The sequence below is a fragment of the Artemia franciscana genome, chromosome 2, assembly GCF_032884065.1.
Source record: "Artemia franciscana chromosome 2, ASM3288406v1, whole genome shotgun sequence".
NCBI lineage: Eukaryota > Metazoa > Arthropoda > Branchiopoda > Anostraca > Artemiidae > Artemia > Artemia franciscana.
In genome coordinates, this window is record NC_088864.1 from 42961314 (window position 1) to 42984288 (window position 22975).

At 36.3% G+C, this 22975-nt stretch overlaps 1 protein-coding gene across 1 annotated transcript; it reads left to right on the forward strand.

The window, feature by feature from the left end:
* Positions 1-9083: 9083 nt before the first annotated feature.
* Positions 9084-12101, forward strand: LOC136042076 (uncharacterized). Its single transcript, XM_065726966.1, has 2 exons — positions 9084-9224; positions 11193-12101. The coding sequence occupies exons 1-2, from the start codon at positions 9216-9218 to the stop codon at positions 12006-12008; spliced, it is 825 nt and encodes a 274-aa protein (XP_065583038.1). The 5' UTR covers positions 9084-9215; the 3' UTR covers positions 12009-12101.
* Positions 12102-22975: the final 10874 nt, after the last annotated feature.

Below are 22975 nucleotides of genomic sequence, written 5' to 3' on the forward strand. Positions count from 1 at the left end.
CGCCATATAAAACTTCACCTTTCTGCAAAAGTGCCAACGCTAGCAATTTGAATTCCAAATCATAGTTGGAATTGTCATGTAAACCAGAAGGAAGTATTGCTACCTAACATTTACATTACAACATTTATGTACCATCCCCCGAGAGTTACTCCTTTCGGAAAAAAAAGATCTCTTAAGTCATCATGGTTGCAGACTGCCATATCACCACTACCATCAACAGATTATTTCTTGAAAACCCAACACATATCTTTATTTTTAATGGCCAACTCGTATTTATTTGATAACTTCATCGGATAATTTGTATTGTGCAGCGGTGATATTGACTTATTAGATGTTTTAACAGGTGCAACCATAGCTGCAAGCACACAATCTCCCCACCTAATGTCTCAAATACCTCTATCAATTGAATGGTATAACTCAATTCTGCTTGCCCATGGGCAAAAGAGACCACAATGGCTTCATGTTCTGTAACAGGATTCGAGTTTGATGGATCGCAGACATCCACGGGTTTAGCTTCGATGTCTAATGCCACCTTGATGCTCTGCAAGAGTGAATTCTGAAATCTTTGAATCTCAAGATGCCACTGTCACCCGAAATCGCCTGAATAGACTGGTACCCATGACACCTGCAGTGCCTCAAGTGGTTTTGTAATTTAAACTCTGAACAGAATCTAGATAAACATATTGAAAAATAGTAGCAGGTGCCCCTTCCAATCTTTTTACCCTCACTTAAATCTCGGCTAACGTTTGGAATTGGAATAAAATGTCCAATTGCATCAGGCTCTGTGGTAGGCTTGTAGAGAAGATATACCCACTTTTTGAATGATTCAATGGACGGAGCAGTTACTGAATATATTACCCCCATTTTATCTTAGGATTAACCCTCTTAATACTATGCATTGCACTGTGACACTAAGACCCAATCTTTAAAACTTCATTTACCCTCTCAAAAATGTCTGTCCCTTTAAGTATAAACAGGATATTGCCCTTTTAAACGATTGAAATCTAGTTCGGGACACTCTGCCCCCTTCTTCATTAGCTGCCAAATTGTCCAAATATGTCTTACTAACATCATGTCTCCACGGCTTATGCCTTAAGACGAGGACTAAACACTTGAAGCTCTCTACGCCCGTATCAAAACGAAATTATTGTACATCTCCAAAAGCCCTTAAATCTTGATTTATATTTCCCAAAATTGTTCTTCCCCCTCCAGACTCTTAAAAAAATTCGTATTAAATTTTGTTACATTTAAATCTAAATTTTATATAAATAAAACATCTGACCCGCTCCCATTTTCAGTCTGGTTTTCTACCATATTAAAGTACTTCCATACACTCTGAAGAAACGCCCTCAAAATTGTGCAAGTCAGGTTGAAGTGTCCGCCTTTCCATTTGTAGGTAATGTGAGCATATATCTCTCGTCTTTTGATTAAAAAAATATTTTCTGCGCGATGGATGATTTCGCACTGTCCCTACTTCCCTCCTCCTGAATGTGTTTTATGAGAAGTGCCCGAATCGTGCTAACATAGGAATGTGCTATGACCACCAGATCCATATGTATACTACTACTTGTGACAGTATTGATTGGGTCTCCAATTTCAGCTCCAAAACATGAAAATTGTGCAAAATGGTATCGAGTTAAATCGACAAGGTAAAAATCGGGCAATATAGGGGGTTAGCCGGCACCTTATTGTTCTGTTTCCGCCATATTGCTGTGCTGGGCGGTTTCATGTTGTTCTAGAATCTATTTGACCTCTCTAGGTGGCACTTGCATAAAGTGATTGTCCAGAATGTCAGCGATGAGGTCAAGTTCTCTCATGAAAGTGTCTACATCCAAGTTTGGGGAATGTATACTAATAGGGCTCATCCCGTACTATAATACCCCTCAGATTCACTTTCCACTTGGGACGTACATATATTGTCACGGATTTGTGAAGGCGGTGACTGGATAACCATCTCATTAAATCCCCCTATTGTAGGCATATGAACTTAGAAAATAATAAGAGCTAATTAGCTCGTAGAAATACTCTTGATTTCATCCTGTGAAAGAATTTACATTGGGCTGAAGGTAAATATTTTAGAGTGAACCTTCGGATTAATTGAAATCACACTATTTCATAAAGGTGTAATGACTGTAAATGGGTCTCCAAAGTGATCCTTCGGATGTATTAAGACGTCTCTACCAGTTAAGAATCTAATGACAATATACAGACCTTCAAAGTGACCTTCCTGTGCACTGAGACCACACTACCAGTTGGGAATTTAATGACCAGAAGCTACCACTTAAGATGTCCCTCTTAACGACTCATGTATTATAATACTCTAAAGAATCTTTGAAAACTTACTGAGGGGATGTTGGTGTCCATTATCAGGGTTTGCTCCACTCTGGCACCAAGAATTTCCGCGAAAAAATCCTCAATTATATGATCGAAATCCTTTTCGGGTGTGATCTTGAAAAAGAATAAACATTTTTATTCTTTTGATGCATTTGTGCTTTAAAGCAGTGAAAAAACATTAATCTAGGGCTCCTCAACCCCTTTCAGAGCTAACGGGCCAGGAGCCCGTTATTATACTGAAATGGAATATTAATCTAAGTACCCTAAAATTCCCTTCTTTGGATAACTTTCAACACTAAAATGCTTTATTTTAGGAGGCATGAAGATCCTAGCTATTAGCCCGAAAAGAATGTTTTATTTTTAGGTATGTCCCTTGGGTTTCATCTAAAATTGTAGTGATTGTTCCTCTGACATTTTCCCTCATTATTAAATAAAAAAGAAACTGATTATTAATCTTGGGGTGAGGATCCTCAAAACTCGTTTTTAGAGGTAAAGGTTGAACGGTTTTCATCAATAGGATTTTAAAAACACCTTATTTTCAAAACACTACTAATAGCTAAAAGCAAGGCGAAAATTCCATTTCATTAAGGACCGAAGGGTTCCCCGAACCTATTACACTTGGGGGCCTCTTTTATTAACCCAAAAGAGCGTTACTTTGTAAAAACGGGGATGGGAAAGAGAAAAATCAGGATGCAACAAGTTTCACAAAGAAAAATTTCAAGAATAAAAATCAGCACACAAAGAGTTCAATGGACAAACACATAGAGAAAAATTAAAGTAAAGGACACGAAGAGAAAAATCAACATGTAACAAGTTTCAAGAGCCAAGAAAATCATCACACAACAAGTTCTATGAATTTAATTAGCACGCAATAAGTTCAAACTAAAACAATGATAATTTTTAGGTTATAACTTTATTTTTAAGGGAACAGTTTGCAAGACCCTTAGGTGTGATGATATGTGCCAGAAGGGTGTCATTGGAGAGGGGGCTGGTACATTATACCATGCCGGCCTCAAATGCTAGGAGTCTTGAGAAGAAACACTGATGAGGAATTTTTTCCATTAAGTTTAAATAATCAATTCAAGTGTGAATGAATATTTTTGCAGGAAAATGCTCGAAAAATGTCAAATGTATGATAGTGCACGCTAGAGGGTGTCGTTTGCCAACCATTGTGTGTCACGGGCTTAGAAGTGCCATTGAACATCGAAATCTAACAATGAAATGGCAAGTCTCCGCTGTTCAAATATAAACAATGGTCATTTTTTAGTTTATAAATTTATTTGGAGGATAAAAGCTTGAAAAATCCCTTAGGTATAATAATGTGGGCCAGAAGGGTATCATTAGGAGTGTTAAATTTTGCCACGCTGGCCTCAATTGCTAGGATTCATCAGAAGAAATGCCTATGAGGATTTTTTCATTAAGTTTAAACAAACAAATTGTGTGTAAACGAATATTTGTTTCACGAAAATGCCCAAAAAACATTATATGTATAATAATGTTTGCTAGAGGGTGTCATTTGTCAGCCATTGAGTTTCACTGGCTTGGAATTGTTCTAGAACATTGTAATCTAGCAATGGAAGGGCAAGTTTCCGCCGCTCAAATAAACAAAACAATGGTATTTTTTTAGTTATAAATTTATTTGAGGGGAAAAGCTTGAAAACCCTTAGGTGTGATAATTTGTGGCAGAAAAGTGTCATTCGGGGGGAGGCAGGTACATTGTCCCACGCTAGCCTCAATTGCCAGGAGTCATCAGAAGAAACGCGGCTGGGGATTTTTTTTCATTAGTTTTAAATGATCAACTCTAGTGTAAACGTATGTTTTTTGCATGAAAATGCCTGACAATAGGCCATATGGAGGAATTTATACGTTTATTTCATAAAAAATTACTGAAATTGCACTTGCAATCAATAATATGCTGCTCAATTTAGGGACCTAAAGAGTCCCTGTTCAACAGCAAAACTACAACAAATGAATGATAACTATTCATTCAAAATCAAAGAAATACGCAAAGAAAAACAAAAACAAAAAAACAAACAGACGAAACACTATGCAATCTCTAAACAGCCATCTCTCATATTAAAAAAAGGATGTATTTTCAACCAATATAATTTACAATTTATTCAAAAAATATTTTTGTAGTCTTACTTCAAATAACATAAGGTTTTCAGACCACCTAACACTCTCTGGAAATAATTTCCAAATAACAACACCTACATGTTTAATCATAAACCCAGATCATGTTGTATGCCTGATTTCACTATTCAACTGTTCAGAGCTCCTAGTAGAATAATAATGATAATTTGAATTAAATCGAAAAAAATTCTAAAATATGCATTTAAAACCTGGTATACAAAAATAAAAACCTGCTGAGACTTAATACAATGAATATTCAAAATATCTAAATCTCTTAAACAATCTCTAGTACTACCAAATGCAAGATACTCACCCAAACTTCCAATTGCTTTATTCTGCATAATTTGGACCCTTTTTCACATGACTAGAAAAATTGCTTGCACGCAATGAACAACCATACACTAAATAAGGATGAACAATTGAATGATAAATTGCTTTCAGAACATAAGAAAAAGACTCTATTAGCAAGTAAAGCACTAAGAGCAACCCGCAATATTATCTGATAATACTCTCTAAAGCAATAGTAAATAAGCAGTTGTGCTTCAAATGTAAACAAATTTCAGTAATGATTTTGCACCGTTCGTGTCAGTTATTGCAATCATATTGGACCACGCAATACAATCAATTATTCCAGTATGTGAGACAGGGATATCTCCATGCGTTTAATAGGCTATCATTTAGAATGTATTAAACGATTCAAAATATTAGAAAGGGTTTCATGGTTCAGATGTCCAAGGAACAGTTCCATTGAGGGGAAGCCCCTTTCGAATCCTAATTTGAACATAAAATCTTTAGCTAATAAACGTTCCCTGCGAAAAACGCCCTGAAAAAAAGACCTCGGAAGAAAATGAAATCCAGAACGAGAAAAACACTTAGAAAAATAAAGGAATTGCGAAGAAAATGAAATCTATTAAGGCACTATGCGACATCCCACGTATACATCGTCGTTACGTAGCACCACGTTTGCGCCACCATTACCTAACACCTCACGTGTGTGTCGCCATTATGTCAAAGCACCACCATTACACAGCATCTAAAGTTTGCACTGTCATTACGTAACACCCATGCGTGCATCGTTATTACGTAACACTCACGTGTGTGCCTCCTCAGTTACAAGCACGGATTTGTCTGAAGTCTTGTATGTCACACGAGATTGCGTCGTTTCCCATAAATCCACTCAAGTCACTAAGATTATATCACCCCCAAGAAATCTAGAAAGGCATGCAAGATTGCGTCACATCTTGCTTGTGAACCGTTATTATGTAACACCATGTGTGTGCTCCCTCAGTTACAATAAGGACTTCTCCACAGGCCATGAACAAACAAGTCACTTTTGAATGTGTCATCCTTAACACTGGTAAACATTTCCTTTTGCATAAGAGCAATATAGAAAGCATGAAAAAAAATGTCTTGAAGAAAAATGTCTTAAAAACGTCTTTGGATATCTTGAAACATCTTGAAAAACCTCTTGAAGATAAATGTCTTAATAAAACTCCCCCGCTTGACTAGTCGACTCACTTGACTAGCTTGACTAACACGTCCCATTATGTGGCAAGGAAACCCTATTGCATAATATTCAAAGAAATCATAGGGCAACGAAGCCCCTGAAGGCTTTTTAAAAAGAAAATATTATGTAACAGACACCTTCATCTCTTAGAAAATATTTTCTATGAATTTACAAACACCAGCTGGCTGTCATGGAATGACAGGATAGGGCTTCTTTTAAAAGCAGGGGATGTCGTGGAATGGTGGGATACAGATGTTGTGGAATGATGGGATAGGGATGTTGTGGAAAGTTTTATGGCTATACAACTAATTCTTTTTAATTTTTTTACGTTCTCTTTGCCAACTCAATTTTACATGTTGAGGTGTTTCAGGGAAATTATGCAGGGGTTATTCTAGGCGTGTTTTGATTTCAGGGAACAAATTTCCACGGAAGAGGACATTTGCGGAGTGATCGAGAAACCGATAAAAATTAAGTCTTTTTCAAATGAAAGTATGGTAAGGACAATTTTTCAATCTAAAATGTCCGAGAGAAATTTATGGGGAGGGACTTTCAGTGAGGATGTAACTGTCTGAAAGGGATTTGACGGGGGGGGGGGGGGGGTGCACTTTATGCTGTATGAAATGTCTATGGAGGAACTTACCATGAGGGGGGATATATTTCATGGAGAGTGAGCCATATTTACCGGCATTATTTGAGAAACGAAATTAGATCAGGAATTAAATAGGGAAAAACAAGTTTTAACTAAAAGTAAGGAGCAACATTAAAAAGCAAAACGAACAGCAATTATTATACATTTGAAGGATTGTCCCCTCCTCAATACCTTGCTCTTTTGTGCTAAAGTTTAACTGTTTGCTCGATTTTTTTTTCTTGAACGGCTACTTAAACACACGGGCCGTTTTATTAGAATAGGAAGCTTTTTAAAAAGTGAAAACAGGTTTAGCGTAAAGGGAAGGCATTGAGGAGGGGGCAACCATTCATATACGGAATAATCTCTGTTCGTTTCGATTTTTAATGTTTCTCCTTACTTTCAGTTAATGAACTTTTTTTTTAATTAATACTGATAAAATAAAGATTATTAGCTTGTGCATGCTGCAATTGCAGGAAAAACAACATAGATAGTGTTTGGTTAACGTTTTCGGGTAAATTAATAAACCATTAGCTTGTATACATGGTTTATCTTTGATCTAAAAGAATGAAATATGTGTAGGATAATAGAGGATCAAGTTACTATTAATAAAAAAAAAAACGGGTTTAAAAATCGTTTTTTGAGGAACAGATCATGTTTTTTTTTTCTTTTGCTACAGAAACTTAAATGGTGTGGTAACTCTGATGTTTTATCTATGGCAAAGAAAGATGCTAAAGTATCATTCCTAAAGTATTCTTGTCTGTGACACTAGCCAAGAGTTGCTATAATGTGTCCGGAGCGGAATGAATACAATTTTTTTAAGTCTTTCACTAAGATGAATGCATCATTGTTATTTTTTTATTTTGGTCCCATTGGAACGGTTCCTGACTATTCTCAAATGCATCATGAATTTATTTTAATTAGGTTTGGATTGACCAGTTTCAAAATGAAAATCTGTTTTGATTTTAGTCTTTCCATGGGTCACCAATTACTGAGCAACTATACCTTGATAGTCTTGTAGGTTATTACCCTTCTTAATTGTCATGCACGTTTTGATTTATGGAATATAGAAGAGCCAATGTTTATAATTATACCTACCTGAAAGCTATGCATTTCACAGTTGTTGTTTTGTTTTTTTTTTACAAAAGCTATACAAATTTTAATGTGGCCAATTTAATTGAATGTTCATAAAATTGAAAACCTGCCTTTTTGAGTCAGACCCTACAGAATATATAGATGTTACCGTGAATATCCCAAAATTGGTGGATGTCGACATTTACCGGTGGATGTCCAAAATACTTTTTTTTCTCCTTGGATCAGCGTTGCCAGTCTACTTTTTCAATTTCATGCAAGGTTTGATGATCGCACGTTAGGTTAGGCTTGATTGGGCTTGATTAGGTTTAGTTAGCTTAGGTTAGGTTTTCAACTCATTTTTGAGATTTGGAACCATATTTAACCTAATCTAAGAAAAAGTAACATAATCTAACCTAACCTAATTTTAACTTTTACCATCATAGCTTGCATAAGACTGGGGAAAAGGCTGACTTGCAGAGCCAATTGAATCCAAGCAGAGAAAAAGGAATTCCGAATATTCACCGGTGACTGTCGACTTTAAACATAATTCGGACACTCACGGTAGCATATATATTAAGCATATTGCGACTTGCCCAACTTTGTGAAAATTGCCATATTCAAAAGAATAATTCGAATGAGAGAGCATGCATCGAGAGGTCTTAGTCCAACGTAAAATTATGCGCAGCTAATGTACGTTCCTGGTTGATTCGTGAATTGATTATAGCAGTAAATACAGTTTTAATTTATTAAGAAATTACAAATAATCTTTAAAGTCGGGATGAGGGAAACTCATCCCAACTCTTATTTGTGGTAATTTGTGTTTGTTTTAAAATTGCCTTTTCTAATCATTGTAATTTTGGGCAGCTTTAGGTTTGATGTCTTAGATTACGTCAGGTTTGATATCATCAGCTTTAGGATTCATAGTCATTTCCGTTTGATTAATTTTAAAACTTTTTTTTAAATGAAGCGGCATTAAATTTTAAAAATTTTCAAGGAGCTGTCCCTTCTTAAACCCTCATTCTTTACGGTAAAGTTTCATTGTGTTATGTTTAAAGCATTTGTGAATGCCAAAAATGTAGCAAAAATTCATCCACAATCATCTGTCTCGGAGACATACAAAATGTTCTATGTTTGCTGATAGGGACTTAAAATTTCTGCAATACGGTTTTCTGATATGCTGAATTGGTAGGCATAGTTTCTATCGAGTGTTTGCAAACACATATCTATTTGCAAACGTAAAAACGTAGTTTTGTTTATATTTTAGTGACGGTTCGTTTTAAACTGAGTATTTTCGAACAGAAAAATCGTCATATACCGCTTTTTTGGCTTATGGATTTTTTTTCTTGTTCTGCTACTTTGAATGGAAGTTCATCACTCTGTACACGACCTTGAAATCTTTAGCCACACCCGTACGCTTCCATCACAGATCTGAAGTGACGTCTTTGAATAGCGGGAATATAAATATGATGTAAAGCACCTTTTTCAAACAACAGTTAGTTGATTCATCTTTCTTACAAAGCATTCTACAAACACTGCTTCAAAATGCGATCGGTAAGAAATGAAGCTATACTTAAATATTTTAGGAAAGGATATTTTTGATAATGCCAGTTTAGCATCTATCTTTCTAGTTTTTTCATCTTTCTAGTGTTTAATAGTATCTATTGTTGTATTCTTCTTTCACATCTCCATCTTCCTCCCTTCCATCCCCATTTTTCACCATAGATGTAGTTTTCTTTCCCAGGAATATGTTGATTTAAATCCCTGATTGCTATCTACTGCTAAAACAAAAACTTATCCTACTCTACGAGGAACTTGCCACCCCACCAACCCACTGTTCTTTACGCTAAGTTAAGCTTGTGCCTTAGAAGAACCGAAACATGTACTTAAATATTTATTCTTTGTCGCAATGCTTCAAGATGTAATGTATCCATTTAAGTTTTGTCACTTTAACATATAGGGATTTCAGTAAGCAGAAGCGCAGCAAAAAGGGGGAGGGAGGATTCCCCAAAAATAGTTCAAAGGTGTGGGTGCACGGCGCCGCCACCTTGGAGTTTAGCTTATGTTTTAAATTTAATTAAGCTTATGTGTCAGTATTTGTCGACACATTGGACGGTTTTGTCGGCACATTCTTTATATTTCCCCCTCCGAAACTCAAAACCCAAGCTGTACCCAGTAAAGTAAGGCATCGAGTGAGGTTATCAGTAAAGCCAGAGACAGTACAATTTTCAATTCAAATTTTTGAAAGACTGTAAGATCAATCAACAATGTAATCAAATGGTAATTTATCGAGATCCAATCTTTTTGTACTAGATAAAAGAAATATTTGAATAACAAAATATTCCTTGTTCTAAAATAAAGAGTTTAGTAAAAGTAAAGCTTCCATTAGTGGGTCTGAACTGCCAAAAAAATTTGTTAAGGCCATAATTTTATAATCTCTGTAAGTGTAGAGTTTTTCGGATGGATTTGGTTTTTCAGGGTGACCCTCAATACTCTGAGAAAATAGCATAGTTTAACCTCCTACTTTACACTCCCAGTTTTTCCTTAGCAGGAGAAGTACCACTTCATTTTCTAAGCCGAGGCAAGCATAAATATATTATTCTAAACAAAAGGAGGCTAAACCACAAATCTGCTCTTATATACTGCTATTTGAGGCTGTAAAAACTCCCCCCTCTCAGAGAGGGTCCATTAAACCTTCTTAGCAAGTAATCAGTATTTATATAATATTGTACTTGTATGAATGGAGTATTGAACCAGCCCAGTCAAAGAAAGCTTACAAATAGTTGTTTACAACAACTGTTGATTTTGTCATGCTTTAGCTATGACTGAAATCATACACTTAATGATTAGGAATGTATCTTCAGAGATTTGGATGTTTCATGCAAAGTACAATAATTTTAAATGGATAAATTATCACATAAGGCTTCCTAAATAGTATTGTGGCCCTATTCTGGCCTAATCGTGTCCTTCATATTTTCGCTAAAATAAGCCTTCTTTAAAAAGGTGATGGCAATTGGTTTGCAGCAATTATCCCCTTCCCTACAAAGACAAGCAATAATTTAAAACACATATTTGCAGTGACATCAGTTAGCGGAAACATAGGAGGAATAGGAGCAAAAATGTATTTTTCAAAATCTAAGCAAATTTTTCAACTAAGTTGCTTTTTTCAATGTTGTCAATGAAAATGCAAAAAAAGAATTTTCAGTGAAAAAAGGAATTTTTCAAACTCTAGGGGAGGAGTCTCCCTTTTCTTTGGTTATATACATATTTTGTGCTAATGCCTTCAATAGGTTACTTTTTTTCATATCAGGAATTTTTAATGTCTATAACGTTTTCAAGTTTTAATTTTTTATAGTGTATGTTACCAATAAAAAAAGGCTGCTTTTCACTTCCTTTTTCTTGAACAGTTTGAAAAACACTTCATTGTCTCCTTATTATATTGAATTTTAGAACTTATAATTCTTCTAAATTTCTTGAATAGGTCTGTAGTAGCCTGTGTATAAACATTTATTCTTCTTTCAGTTTGCCGTTCTCATGCTCTCCTTATCTGCCGTCAGCTGTGGTGTCGTCCCTCTCGGCCCCAGTTTTTTCCGAGCACCTGCCCACGATAGTGCTATTGTCAGGTCAGACAGGCTAGGTGGCAATTTTGCATATAGCATCCAAGAAGGTCATGCATATCAAGCAGTAGCTCCAGTTGTCCAAAATGTAAGAACTCCCGTTGCTGTTTCTTATAGTCAACCAGCCATTGTACCTGCAACATTTTCAGCACCAGTCATTACTTATGAATCACCGAAAGTAGAAGTCAAGGAAGCAAAGAATGAAGATGTCGTTGAAACTGAAGCATTAGAAGTTGTAAATCCAATTGAACATCAATTTGCTGCTCAACAGTATTTTACTTATGAGGCACCAAAAGTAGAAGTTAAAGAATTAAAACCCGTCGAATTTAAATATGCTGTCCCTCAAGTTCATCCCATCGTAGCTTATAATGCACCATTTGTTCAAGTCAAGGAAACGAAGCCAGTAGAATTCAAATATGCAGCACCAGGTGTTCCAGTTACTCCAGTTGTCTCGCCGGTTCACCATGTTGTTTTTGATGCTCCAAAAGTTGAAGTCAAGGAAATTAAACCAATTGAGCTGAAGTATACTCCATTTGTACCTGAAGCTCCAAAAGTTGAAATTAAGCAGGTGAAGCCAGTTGAAGTTGAATACAAAGTCCCTGAAGTCCAGTACAAGTCTTACGTTTATACACACGCACTGCCATATTCTTATCAATTAGTTCATGCAGAAAAGGAAGCAAAGCCAGAAGAGGAGGAGATGCCATCAGAAGAATCGCACTAGCTGTCTGTTTTTATCCATTAAATTATGTGTGAATGAGTGAATACTTTTTTTTACGAACTCGAATGATTTTACTAATAAAAATCTACCAAATTATTCAGCATTTAATCCACATGATTTAAATTACTTTGCAAGCTGATTGTAGAAAAAATAGATTACTCTACAATCAGCTATTTTGTCAAAAATGAGAAAACATCCAAGCACAAGGACTTATTTTCATTTTGGTCTCTATTTTTCTACCTATATATAATATTCAAAATATCATCAAAAATTCCATCTCATTTTTTTCATTATGTTTCCACACGTGAGTCACTAGATACCCTATCAGCATCATGAAATTACAGTCAAATATTAAACTTCTTTCCTCGTTCAATAGCCGGTGCAGATTTATAATTCCAACAAAGGAAAAATAAGTTTAGTGCTTCATGATTACAAGGCCTTAGTCATACCACAAACTACCAAACAGTGAATCAGAGTTGTCTCCCCCCTTCATTTTTAAATAAAAGTACAAAGAAGTATTTTTGATCTTGTTTACAGCATGACCAACATTGTTACATGATGGAAAACTTATTTTCAATACTCATGGTTTTCTGTGGTTTCTTTGGATCTTTGACTTCAGTTCAAAACATGATGCTTTCATTAGCACTATTACTTTTGTTATACTTACCCTTTGGAACAAAAGTTTGCTTTAAAAAAAAGCCATCTTCAAAGTTTTACAGTCACAGCTTGAAAGAAAAAATAATAAAATACTTTTTGAGGTAGAAAATAAAAGTTAAACTTCTTCGTTGATAAATTGGTTTCCTTGTTCTTGTCGTCATGCAAATTATAATCAAATAGAAGACAGCCACATGGGGTATGCACTGCGAGGAGATAAGATAACGATGGCCAAAAAAGAAAATGTAGAACATCGATTTTTGGGAAACGGCCTTAAACACCCAAATAAACGATACTGTCTTGTCAAGTAAAAAAAAAATTTCAAAGAAAAGTAAAGACCATACTAAAACTTAAGACGAGCAAAAGTAAAGTTCTATAATAATTCGAACTTAGAACAAACACAAGTTAATATCAGCAAATAAATCGAACCCAAAACAAACAAAAATTTAAATGAACTTTCATATCTAAAATAAAGATAACAGATGCTGAAACAGATTAAAATTTAAATCCTAAAACGAGTAGAAGTTAGATTGAATTACAAAGTCAAGCTTAAAACGAACAGAAATTTACTGCAAAAGGGAGTAGGGTTGTTTCTCCCTAAGCTTTGAGAAGGTTTTTGCGTCATTTGTGTGTTATAGAAAACCTTCATGTTTCAAGCAGTGAGTTACTTATTTGTCATTAACAAACAGCAGCACATTAAATAATCTGTCTAGAATTGGATATCATAAATTTCAAACCAGTAAGCTTTTTCAGTGAATTTTAATCCCTGCGAACTAGTTAGATTTCGCAATACCTGGCAAAGGATTAAAGTTCGTGACCTTGAGTAATATTATTCCGCAGCATTTAAGTAAGCGAGAGATAATCGTATGGTCATAATTATCAAATCATATAGACTCATTAATTATTTTTGGAAATTTTTACTTATAAGTGAGCAGAAGAGGGGAGGTTTTCTGTAGCAAGTGTCGTTGTATCTGCCGAGAGTGCGTCTCCCTTAAATTGCGGGGAATAGATAGCAGGAGCCTACGCTTCCCTCGCTTATTGGTATTTTGAGCTTCTGAAATTTAGCCAACTACCATTCAGCTTTAGTGCGGTTAAGATGTGTTTTGCACATGGTTATGTTTTTGACTCGGAATTGGATTAATAGACTATTTTCATGAAAATGGACTCTGATTCGGATACGGACTGCTTTGTTTATGCCCCGGTTCTGAACTTTCTGCAGTTTAATAATGAAAAAGGTGTCGAAGCTACAGTGATTTTAAAACTTGCAGTAGAATTCTTCGAGTCATGTGATATTTCCAAATCGAAGAAAATCCTGTGGGATTCGCTGCCGAAACTGACCGAGCCCTATCCAAGGCGCACGGGTTCAAACACAGCTTTGAATCACTTGAAAGACATGTTAGAGCTTCTTCAAAATCAGAGTGCTTCTGAGGACATGCCTGTCTTTGTTATCCGTTCCCCAGCCGAATTCCCCTGTATTCCAGCAGTTGCTTACTCCAGGATAGCTTCTAAGCTTAATGGAATTCAACAGACTCTTTCGCAAGTTAATGAGAAAATGTCAGCTTATGATCTGAATTTCCGCAGCCAGCAGTCAAGCTTCTCTCTCGCTCTCTCTCTCTCTTTCGCTAATAAATACCAGACAGTCAGACAGTCATCCCATCTAGCTAATGCCCACCGCTTAAAGTACGAATGCTTAAAGCCGTTGAATGGGTTAGACTGTTGTGTTTAGCGGGAATCAATTGCTAAACAGTAGACCAACAATATAGTCCTTTCCTTATGCCCTGTGCGAGCCTCTGGTGATAAATTGATTGTGAAGATCGATAGCATGGCCGCTGCTGACTTTTGCAAATCTGCGCGCTCGGTTTTTCGTGATTATGAAGCAAAAATGGTGGAGAAAAGTTTTTTGGTATCATGAAAGGCGTTGCACAAGATTTTGATCTTGCGCCTCTTAAGGCTTGCAGGGGTGTTCGAGACGCTATGAGAATTGGGAGCTCAAATTGTGTGAAAATTATGTTCGAAGACGAAATTTCTCTTTCCTCGGCCCTTAAATCTGGACTGAAGATAGGCTATGAACTATTCCGAGTGTATGAATATCGGCGAATTCCTAGGTGCTGCAGGAAATGTCAATCATCTGACCACCTTGCTGCAAAATGTCCCGATAAAAACTACAGATGCTCACGGTGCTCTGGTCCCCATATGAACTCCAGTGACTCACCTGGCAGTAACACCCCAAAGTGTGCAAATTGTAGTGGTAATCATGTTGCTTACAGTTTTAGTTGCTCCAAACTAAAGGCTCTTGCTAATTCCAAAGTTCCACTACCTTCTCGCTTGCAATCATGAATGAGTATAAAGTCTCAGTTTGCTCTTTCAACATCAATGGGATCAAGGATAAAGTGTTAAGCCTGGATGAGAAACTAGCTAATCATGATGTTTTTTTCTTACAAGAACACCTGCTCCCAAGTTGCAGTGTAAACTATCTAAGGCGAAGTTCTCAACATGCTGTTTTCATCACGAATGCCCGACGTACCCGAGGCAGGCCTTCTGGTGGTCTTGCCTGTACAATTAAGCGGTCTCTGCCTAGCTATTAGTCTCCTAGCTGCGACCAATCCTCTGAACACTATCCTGCAATCTGGCTTGCAGACGTGATCATAATCTACACCTATTTGCCCCGTGATAGAAGATCTGTTTCTTCCTTCTCCAGCTATGCGAATGCCTGCAATAAATTAAAGACTCTCATATCTGGTATTGAGCGTCTGGGATACAAGTGGGTGCTTATAGGCGACTTAGACTGTGACATCACCGTTTCCTCGACACGAAAGGAAGCGCTTTTTCAGTGTCTACCCTCAGTATTTAAGGTCCTAACGAAAGACCTCAATTTTACATATATCCACTGTAGTGGTTCTGTCTCAAATTTAGACCACTGTATCTGCCATCATTCATTACAAACTTCAGCAGTACATTTTGATGAAGATGAGAGAGATTATGATCATTTACCTCTGTATTTTGATATTATGGTTACTTCTGACATATACTCGAACCAACCCTCAATGTCGCATAAGTGGTTTGAAAAACGTGATTGGTCTAGTGCAAACATGCCTCTTTACCTTGCTACACTTGGAGCTCTTCTGTCCACCGTACGTGTCCCTTTCCATCTTCTTTGCACAAATGCGTACCCTATTATTGACAATGCTCGTGCTGATTTGAATCGCTATTATCGTGACATTATCTTATGTATAAAGCAAGCTGAAGATGTGACCATCCCGCTGATCCGTGTCAGGCGGAATACCCAAAAACCAATTTGGAAGTGTAATCCTTTGCTGAGGCCAAATTCTGGTTAAGAATCTGGCCTGCCTGTGGTCGACCTTCTCGGGGTACTGTGTTTGATCTAAAACAAAAGACGAAACTCGAATATAAACGCCATCTTCGTCCCGTTCGTTACTCCGGTGAAACTTTTCCGAAAAGTAATAGTGAGTGGCGAAAAGTGATAAATTCTGCCAAGTTTCCCGATGCAAGTTCTAGTGATATTATATCTCGTCCATCTTGGATTGAACATTATTCAAAAATATTTTCGAATGTTAATTATGCAGTGCATAAGCGTTTCTCATGTTTACTTGAAACAAATTTACCGTCACGTTTATGTCAGAGATATGTGATTCCAGTTGAAAAGCGGGCTATTGTTAAAGGTATTAAGGGTTTAAAATAAAAATCTTTGGATGTTGATGGGATTAGTGTTTTGAATCTTGTTCCGAATTCTTTTGAACTGGTATCTCATCTCCAACTGTTTTTTCAAATGTGTTTGAGTAGTTCGTGTGTGCCCGACTCGTTCTTATGCGGTAGCGTTACGTCACTTCTAGAAAAAGGAAAAGATCCGGTTTCTTGTAGTTCTTATAGGCCCATAACGGTAGCTTGTACTCTTAGAAAGCTTTTTGAACACCTCCTACTACCTTATATCACTAAGCTTGCTCTAAATGATGATAATCAATTTGGTTTTAGATCTGGGCTAGGCTGTCAGCATGCTCACCGTGCTTTGACTCCTTTATTAAAAGATGCCCATCTCACTCGTCGCGTACTTCATTTCGCAACCCTAGACTTGTCTCAGGCATTTGACAGTATTTGTCATACTCAAGCATGGACAGCATTATGCCAGAGAGGAGTAAATCCGTCGGTAATTCACGTGCTTCGTTTTTGGTACTCCCATTCTTACCTTCGCCTTAAGTAATTAGATAATTCTTATTTTGGTCATATCCCTGTTCGTTGCGGTGTAAGACAAGGGAGAGTTCTTTCGCCGTATATTTTTAATGCTTGTATTGAAAATGTATTATCAACAATATCGACTACGTGCCTACTAGGACCATCTGATATCTCATATCTGGCTTATGCGGATGACCTTCTTCTAATTAGTCAAACTGAGTCTGGTCTTGCCCGTTCAGTGAAGTCAGTTACTTCTGCTTTCCGTGATATCGGCCTGTACCTAAATATTGACAAGTGTGAGTTTCTTGTTTTCAACGGTAATAATTGTTAAGAATCACTATACTGCGATGGTTCTAGTATTCCTCGTGTTAAATCGTTTCGTTGGCTAGGTATAACAGTTTGCGATTCTATGAATGCTCTCCGGTCTCGCGCTGTCAAAGATATTAGTGATAAGCTGAGGCTCGGTTACTCTAAGATTGTAGAAAATCGTGGACACTATAGGAGAAGAGCGCTAACTTGGCTTTACTCAAATTTTTGTGATCATTCTGTGCTCTTCTGTTCTGGTATTAGGCCACTTCTGTTGACTGGTGATCTAAAACGTATTCGCATAAATTATTACCGGTACTGCAAATTTCTTTTATATCTACCTCGTTCTAATCGGAATGCAAAACTGGTTAAAAAGTATTGTGCGACAGATATCAATGGTGCTTTTGAAAAATTATCTGTGAAGCTAGCTATTGAAGCGCTTTATAGGCTAGGATGTTTTCATCGCCTTATCCGTCTTTATTCTGTATGTGATTAAATTTGTTTCTTTTGTATTACTTTTGCTGTTTTTCTTTTGTATTTTTACTCCATTTAACCTCTGTTTTGTGAAGTGGGTGATAAATAAATTATTATTATTATTTATTATTCATATCACTATATCACAATTGACTATAAAAAACTATAGATAATTTCCCTATGGAAGGTCAAAAATGGAAGTGGTGCTACTTTTCCTTCCCTTTCAAACATCTGAACGACTTGAAGGTAATTTGTGTTTAATTGAAACCGATTTGTATTTTTTTAAGTGTGGTTTTATTTTTCAAAACATAGACTAAAAAATCACCAAAAATCTATATAACTAGAAAAAATTCATAAAATAAACTGACTGTTTAATATATGTTTATATTAATTCCTGGAAATCTCATAAGTTTTTGGATTTCTCTACGGTATAATATACAATAAAATATTTCAAATAAATTTGTATTACAGCGACGTCTCCTAGATACCCTCGAATAAAACTGTATTTTAATCCACCTTTTTTGTCGAAAGATTTTGTTTTTAAACTACATTTTGTTGTAATTGTTTGATTGTTTTATTAAATGCATATAAAAGTCATTTATTAAACAGGATTATTTTTTTTAAAGGAAGTTGTGAATAATTTCAACCAGATTTTTTTTGTCTTAATTGAGGTACTCTTTGTCCTGAAATTTTATATTAGGTGTCTAAATGGTCTGAAACTTTGTAGTAGATTAGTAAAAAAAAATTTAGCACGTTTTCTTCGAAATTTATTGTTTTCACTAAGGTCCCGTTGGTCCAATCTATCCACCCTTTATTTGTGAAAGTTGGTACATGGCTTTGGCAAAATATATTCCTCTAGACTACAGATTTAGAGTCGTAATTAAGAAAAATAAATATATTTGTCATGTGATTGGCGTCATATTCATATGCATTTAAAGAGCAAAAAGATATATGATAGCATTGCATTAACGCCAAGTATTGTATAAAAGGTGTTCGATACAGACAATATTTTTCATCATCATAAAATGTTCCTAAAGGGCAACCTGAAAAAAAATACCAAGTTAATGGCCTTTAATTTCCTTTCAGGTCAGTACACATAAAATTGTGGAAAACAAGATGGAAATGTCATGAGGGGGATCTAGGCGTTCCCCGTGGACGCATGGACGGATGATAGATGGAATTGTCTATGAAGAAATGAACTGACATCATTTTTATACAATCCTAATAAGGGCTTATGTCATTTTTGCCTCTCACTCAATCGGACTATTTGTTTTGACTTTTTCTCCAGTAAGACTTGGTCAAGGCCTTCGGCCTCAACCGATTCCGTTGTTTTTGACTAAAATCAAGTAGTTGTGGGCATCAAGCCCTGGCTAATTATGGAAAAAGCCAAGACAGATAGTCCGATTGAGTGAGAGGCAAATCTGGCGTAAGCCCTTATTAGGACTGCATAAAAGTGACTTCAGTTGAATAAAAATTTTCTCACAGAAAATTCCCCCTCCCCGGATAATTTCCACTCACACATTAGATAGGAAATTCGAAGTTCTACTCGCCTGTTTAAGGTGGAGGCAACACTACAGCGTTGCCTCCACTAAAGAGCCGTAAGACTTCAATGTATTATTATTTATTAATTATTTTTTTACGCAGAAGCGCTTCATATAACGCTTCGTCGTGTAAACTACAGAAAGGACTCATTTCATTGCAAATTAGTAGAGATAGTGCCCTTTTTAAGAATCGAAAATGATTGGAGGCAACCAGATTTTGTTGGAGATAGCCCAAAGTTTAAACAACTATGCCTCCGGGGTGGACACCAACTAGTCCCTGGGACAAAGACTGTAAGTTTTGCAAGCTGCTTATTGTTAAGATATAAGTTTCTTATGGAAAGTTTGGTCATACAAAATTTTCAGGGACCTCGTTGAATTGAAAAGCAAAAGTTTCATTCCCCTTTCAAAGACTCAAATTTGATCGGAGGACAACAACCTTTCCCCTATGCTCTTCTTCCCCCTAATGCATTCGATCTAAGTCTTAAGACAGAAATTTTATTCAAGATAGTCAAAAGGACAAGTAACTATGCCTCCGGGGTTGACACCCCCTCCCGTTTGCCCTCGGTATTAGGGCTTTAAGTTTTGTAAGTTCCTCCTTGTTAGCCTATAAGGTTTTTAATTGGAAAAAGAGGGCATGTTTGATTCTGGATATCCAAAACAGCTTAGGTTTTTAAGGTAAAACTTTATAGAGATGTTGAGAGAGATGCCAAACAAAATCAAAACACGTTTTGTCCTTTCTGATTGCGAAAAGGAAATAGCAGTAATATCTAAGAACGGTTAGTGGTATTAGGTTGAAACTTTCAATGTATGTTGAGGGGATGTTGAAGAGAGATTGGAGGGCAATCAGCCCCTCTAATCCTTGTCTTTTTTAATTATCCCCTATTCTTAACAATGGTCATAATTTTGTAACTATAATTTTGTCCAAATTAGTCAAGACCCTAATAGTTAAGAATTCTGGGACACCATTCTTCTCAGGACCTCGAAGGAGACGATTGTGAATTAGGCAATGTATCCATTGTTTACATGTAGGGTTTATCATTAGGAAAAGATTATCTAAAAAATGGAATTTTGATACAAATAGTTACATCAAAAGAATAACATTTTAATGTTGATTTTCAATATATAAGTTTCATCAAGATCAGTTATATCCATCAAAAGTTACGAGCCTGAGAAAATTTGCCTCATTTCAGAAAATAGGGGGAAACACCCCCTAAAAGCTATACAATCTTAACGAAAATCACACCATCAGATTCAGCGTATCAGAGAACCTTATTGTAGAAGTTTCAAGCTCCTATCTACAAAAATGTGGAATTTCGCATTTTTTGCCAGAAGACGGATCACGGATGCGTGTTTATTTGTTTGTTTTTTTGTTGTTTTTTTTTTTTTTCTCAGGGGTGATCGTATCGACTGAGTAGTCCTAGAATGTCGCGAGAGGGCTCATTTTAACGGAAATGAAAAGATATAGTGCCATTTTTAAGTAACCAAAAAAATTGGAGTGCACCTAGGCCACCTCCCACGCTAATTTTTTCCCAAAAGTTACCAGATCAAAATTCTGAGATAGCCGTTTTTTTTCACAATTGTCGAGAAACCTAATAACTATGTCTTTAGGGACGACTTACTCCCCCGCAGTCCCCGTGGGAGGGGCTGCAAGTTACAAACTTTGACCTGTGTTTACATATAGTAATGGTTACTGGGAAGTGTACAGACATTTTCAGGGGGATTTTTTTGTTTAGAGGGGATATTTGAGGGAGGTTTACGTGGGAGGATGTTTCCATGGAGAAACTTGCCATGGGGGAAGATAATTTCAATGAAGGGGGCGCAGGGTTTTCTAGTATTATTTGAAAAAAAACAACGAACAAATAAATATGAAAAGTTTTTTCTACTGAAAGTAAGGAGCAGCATTAAAAATTAAAGCGAACAAAAATTATTACGCATATGAGGGGTTTACCTCCTCTTTATACGTCATTCTTTACGCTAAAGTATTTTTAGTAATTTCAACTATTTATTCTACGACCTTTGTGATTCAGAGGTCATTCTTAAGGAATTGGGACAAAATTTAAGCTTTAGGGTAAAGAGCGAGGTATCGACGAGGGATGGACCCCCTCAAACACGCAATAAAAAAAATACGAATATAGAAGTTCGTTACGTAAATTAATTCGTAAGTTACGTATATTTTTTACCAATGAAAACATTAGTAAAAAATTAAAAGTTCTAATTGCTTTTTTAAGTAATCAAAAAATTGGAGGGCAACTAGGCCTCCTCCCTCTCTTTTTTTTCTCAAAATCTTCTGATTAATTACAATTAATTAATATGCAAATTTCGTTTTAATTATTTATGTGCGGAGAGCCAAGATCAAAACATGCATTAATTTTAAAACGTCCAAAAATTAAATAAAAAAAGTTTTTTAAATGAAAGTAAGGAGCAACATTAAAACTTAAAACAAACAGAAACTACTCCGTATATGAAAGGGGCTTTTCCTCCTCAGCGCCCCGCTCTTTACGCTAAAGTTCCTTACTGTTTTAAAAATAGAGTTAAGAGAAAGAGTCAAACTTTAGCGTAAAGAGCGGGGCGTTGAGGAGGAAAGCCCCTTTCATATATGGAGTAATTTCTGTTTGTTTTAAGTTTTAATGTTGCTCCTTACTTTCATTTAAAAAAACTTGTTTTTTTTAATTTAATCTTTAGGAAAAGATGAAATGTTTGATTCTGAATGTGTTGAGGTTATGTGAAAAGGTTACGTATATGAAGGCGAAATATCGAGGAATGCTGAGGGGCATATTCAACTAAATAATAAAGATACCATGTGCATCTATTTTGTCGAAAAGGCGTATTTGCAGCATCTCTTGAATGGTTGAGGGTTTTACTTTGAGGGCTTGTTGGAGGGGATGCTGAGAAATGGTTGGGGAGGGGGTAACTAGTTCCCTGTGCCAATTTTAACTGCCATCTCCCAAAATATATCTGATCGACATTTTGGAATAGCAATCTTGCTCAAAATAGCCGAAAATCTAAATAACTATGCTTCTGGGAATAACAAAACCCCAACAGTCAAGGGAGTAGCTTCAGAATTTTTATTGGGGGGGGGGGCAAAAAGGTTCTATATTCGGATAGTCAAGAGGCATGGTCTATATAATAGTTTTTTCTCCAATTTATTGGGGGAGGGGGCGACTGCCCTCAAAACCCCTGGGAAGGATCGTAAACTCTCCAATATGCGCATTCTTAAAATGCAGAATTTATGATTGTGAAACAAAAGCTGAAATAACTTGGTCACTATTAGGACACTTGGACACTACTAATTCCCCCAAGCATCAAAAGTAAATGCATGGACCAAAAATATACGTGGAAACAAAGAACAATTTAACTATGCCTCCATGGATGCCATGCCCTCACAGTCCCCTGGGAAGGATTGTAAACTCTCCAATTTGCCCAACCCTAAAATGCAGGATTTATCGTTGGAAAACATAACCTGAATCAACTTGGTTACTATTAGGAAACTTGGACATTACTACTCCCCCCAAAAACCAATAGTAAAGGCATAGACTAAACATATACCTGGAAACCAAGAATAATTAGATAGAAAGTCCCAAGAGCTCATTCAATTTTCATCTAAAGGCTCAAAGAGGCTTAGAAAATTAAGCCATTGAAATATACATCTTTAGGTATATTATCCCCCCCTCCTACACAAAGACCTGCTGCCCCTCCTTAATAATATATCACTGTATTATGAAGCAAATCACTTCAGTTAAATAACGCACTAAAATGAACGCCAGATACACTTTTTTGCAATAAGAAGGGAGGTGTGACCCTGCACCC